Genomic DNA, 1,968 nt, shown 5'->3' with positions numbered 1-1,968 from the left:
AATAATTTGTCCTTGTAAAATTTGCTTGCCATATTCACCATATTTTTGCCATGTCTGCCATATACTACTCCCTATCATAACAAAATATATTAACTGCTCTGTGGAATATTTCAGTTTCACTTTTTAAAACTTAGTCTGAAGCACTTTTTTAAAGAAATGGGATAATCATGTCAGCACCTAAAACACTATATTTGGCCTATTTTACATTACAAACTAATCAGATCATGCACTTGGCTAGTAATTTCACAATAAGGTCCCATTGTAAAGTTATCCTTTTAAAGTGAATGGTAATGCTGGTAATTCATTATTTTATTAACCCAACGTTATACTTTATGCAAAATCCTTCTCAACAAAACTCATTGAAATCAACGGTTCATTTTAAATATGTATTTTTATCTTGTTATGATAGAGCACAAGTTTTCGCGCCCAAGACAAGCCAGACGCGCGGCCAGCTGTTAAAGAGTGCGCTGTGACACCGAGGCCGCTCCAGTTGTTTTTTGCCTGACAGGTGCGAGCGCCTCAACTGCACGCGGTTGCCAACTGGCTCTGTCGCACGTATCTGCCCTAAATATCTCACATCAATTAAAAGGCAATTAAAGTCCTAAACGCGCGAGCGGAACTCGATTTTCCGCCTTTTACCTCTCCCAAAGCACACAGATGAACAGACGGATCTGGTGGATGGCATCGCCAGCAACGCAAGATGTCCACCTGTTTAGTGCGTAATTAGCAGCTGCGAGTTAAAATGAGTACTACTAGAAACAAGTTAATTGCATAGTAACTAAGGGATGAACAACATTAATGTAGTCAATTGAGCCGAATTCTCTCAACTTTTCTCCCCCCACAGCTACTTGCATATGATTGGCTACTTACACAAGGTTGAACAGGCTGGTTTGCTAAATAGCCTACTTTAAGAAATGCAGTAGTTATTTTTTTTTTTTTGTCTTAACGTTATACATTTTACGGTTAGAGTAAAGAAAATGTGCAGTCTGCAAATGACGAGTGAGCTTACAGGTATCGTTTTTAGGTCATAATTTTGAAGTTTATCCGACAGAGGTCGCTGTTTCAGCAGCCTCAATCTGCTTCAGCAGGTCACCACCGGTCTCAGAGTCCGTTCCGGTGCGCAATCACAAAATATACGTCTTTGTCTACTTTCAGCTTTTCACCTCATGCTTCAAAACACATGTTGCATATTAACAATTTAGCAAGCACATGTACACATGAAAAATCCCTTAATAAACTATAATCACGAACAGGCTACTACAAGTTGATACATTTAAAACCATATGCGCTGCATGCTCTGATATATGTAAGCAGCCCATCTGCATAGCAATGAGGAATAAACATATTTAAACATATCTACTCCTGCCTGTCAGGCAGCTCATAACATTTCAGATGTGCATGTAAAGCAGTCGGCTACTTGTTTCAGGAAGTTTTACCTGATCGAAACGAGGTTCGCCGAGTCTAAATGGAAGATATTCTTCAGACATTGACATTTTTTTCTGAAATGACATAAACTATCTTAGACCAGATGTTTGTGTACACGGAACTTCATGCAGAATTCCAGCTGAAGATATCTTGTCACGTGGAAGTCCTCTTGGTGTCACGTGATCAAAGCATTATGGGTGTAGTAGGTTTTTTCTGACGTTCTTTTGGCTCATTGCGTCGGACGCAATTCCTTTTTAAAGTTTTTGTAGTTGGTATAAGGTTCAGTCTAATGGTAATAACATACTGTACGGTCATTATGTCAACCCGGAAGCTGTAAGTGAGGGAACATTACGTCTGACGGCGAAGGACTGATAACTGTTTAACTCACACCATATTAGTGCCTTTACGTTTTGTCAATGTCTCTAGTTTTGTAAGATGAAAAGTGAGAAGCCAAACAGGTCTCAGAGGGTGCAATGTCAATATGGGCATTCTGTCATATCACACCTCCAAAGACATTGAATCATTTTAGATAGTAATACTTCA

The 1,968-nt window shown here is 39.2% G+C and overlaps 1 protein-coding gene across 1 annotated transcript in view; it reads right to left on the bottom strand.

Annotated features, from left to right (window-relative positions):
- sfxn5a (sideroflexin 5a) overlaps nucleotides 1–1,622 on the bottom strand; it is a 17,225-nt gene extending 15,603 nt beyond the window's left edge. The window contains exon 1 of the mRNA XM_012826893.3: nucleotides 1,437–1,622. Within this exon, the coding sequence (XP_012682347.1) occupies nucleotides 1,437–1,511 (75 nt within the window). The 5' untranslated portion in view covers nucleotides 1,512–1,622. The remainder of the gene's footprint in view (nucleotides 1–1,436) is intronic.
- Nucleotides 1,623–1,968: the final 346 nt, after the last annotated feature.

The sequence above is a fragment of the Clupea harengus genome, chromosome 14, assembly GCF_900700415.2.
Source record: "Clupea harengus chromosome 14, Ch_v2.0.2, whole genome shotgun sequence".
Taxonomy (NCBI): Eukaryota; Metazoa; Chordata; class Actinopteri; order Clupeiformes; family Clupeidae; genus Clupea; species Clupea harengus.
This window is presented reverse-complemented; position numbering and strand designations above follow the sequence as displayed.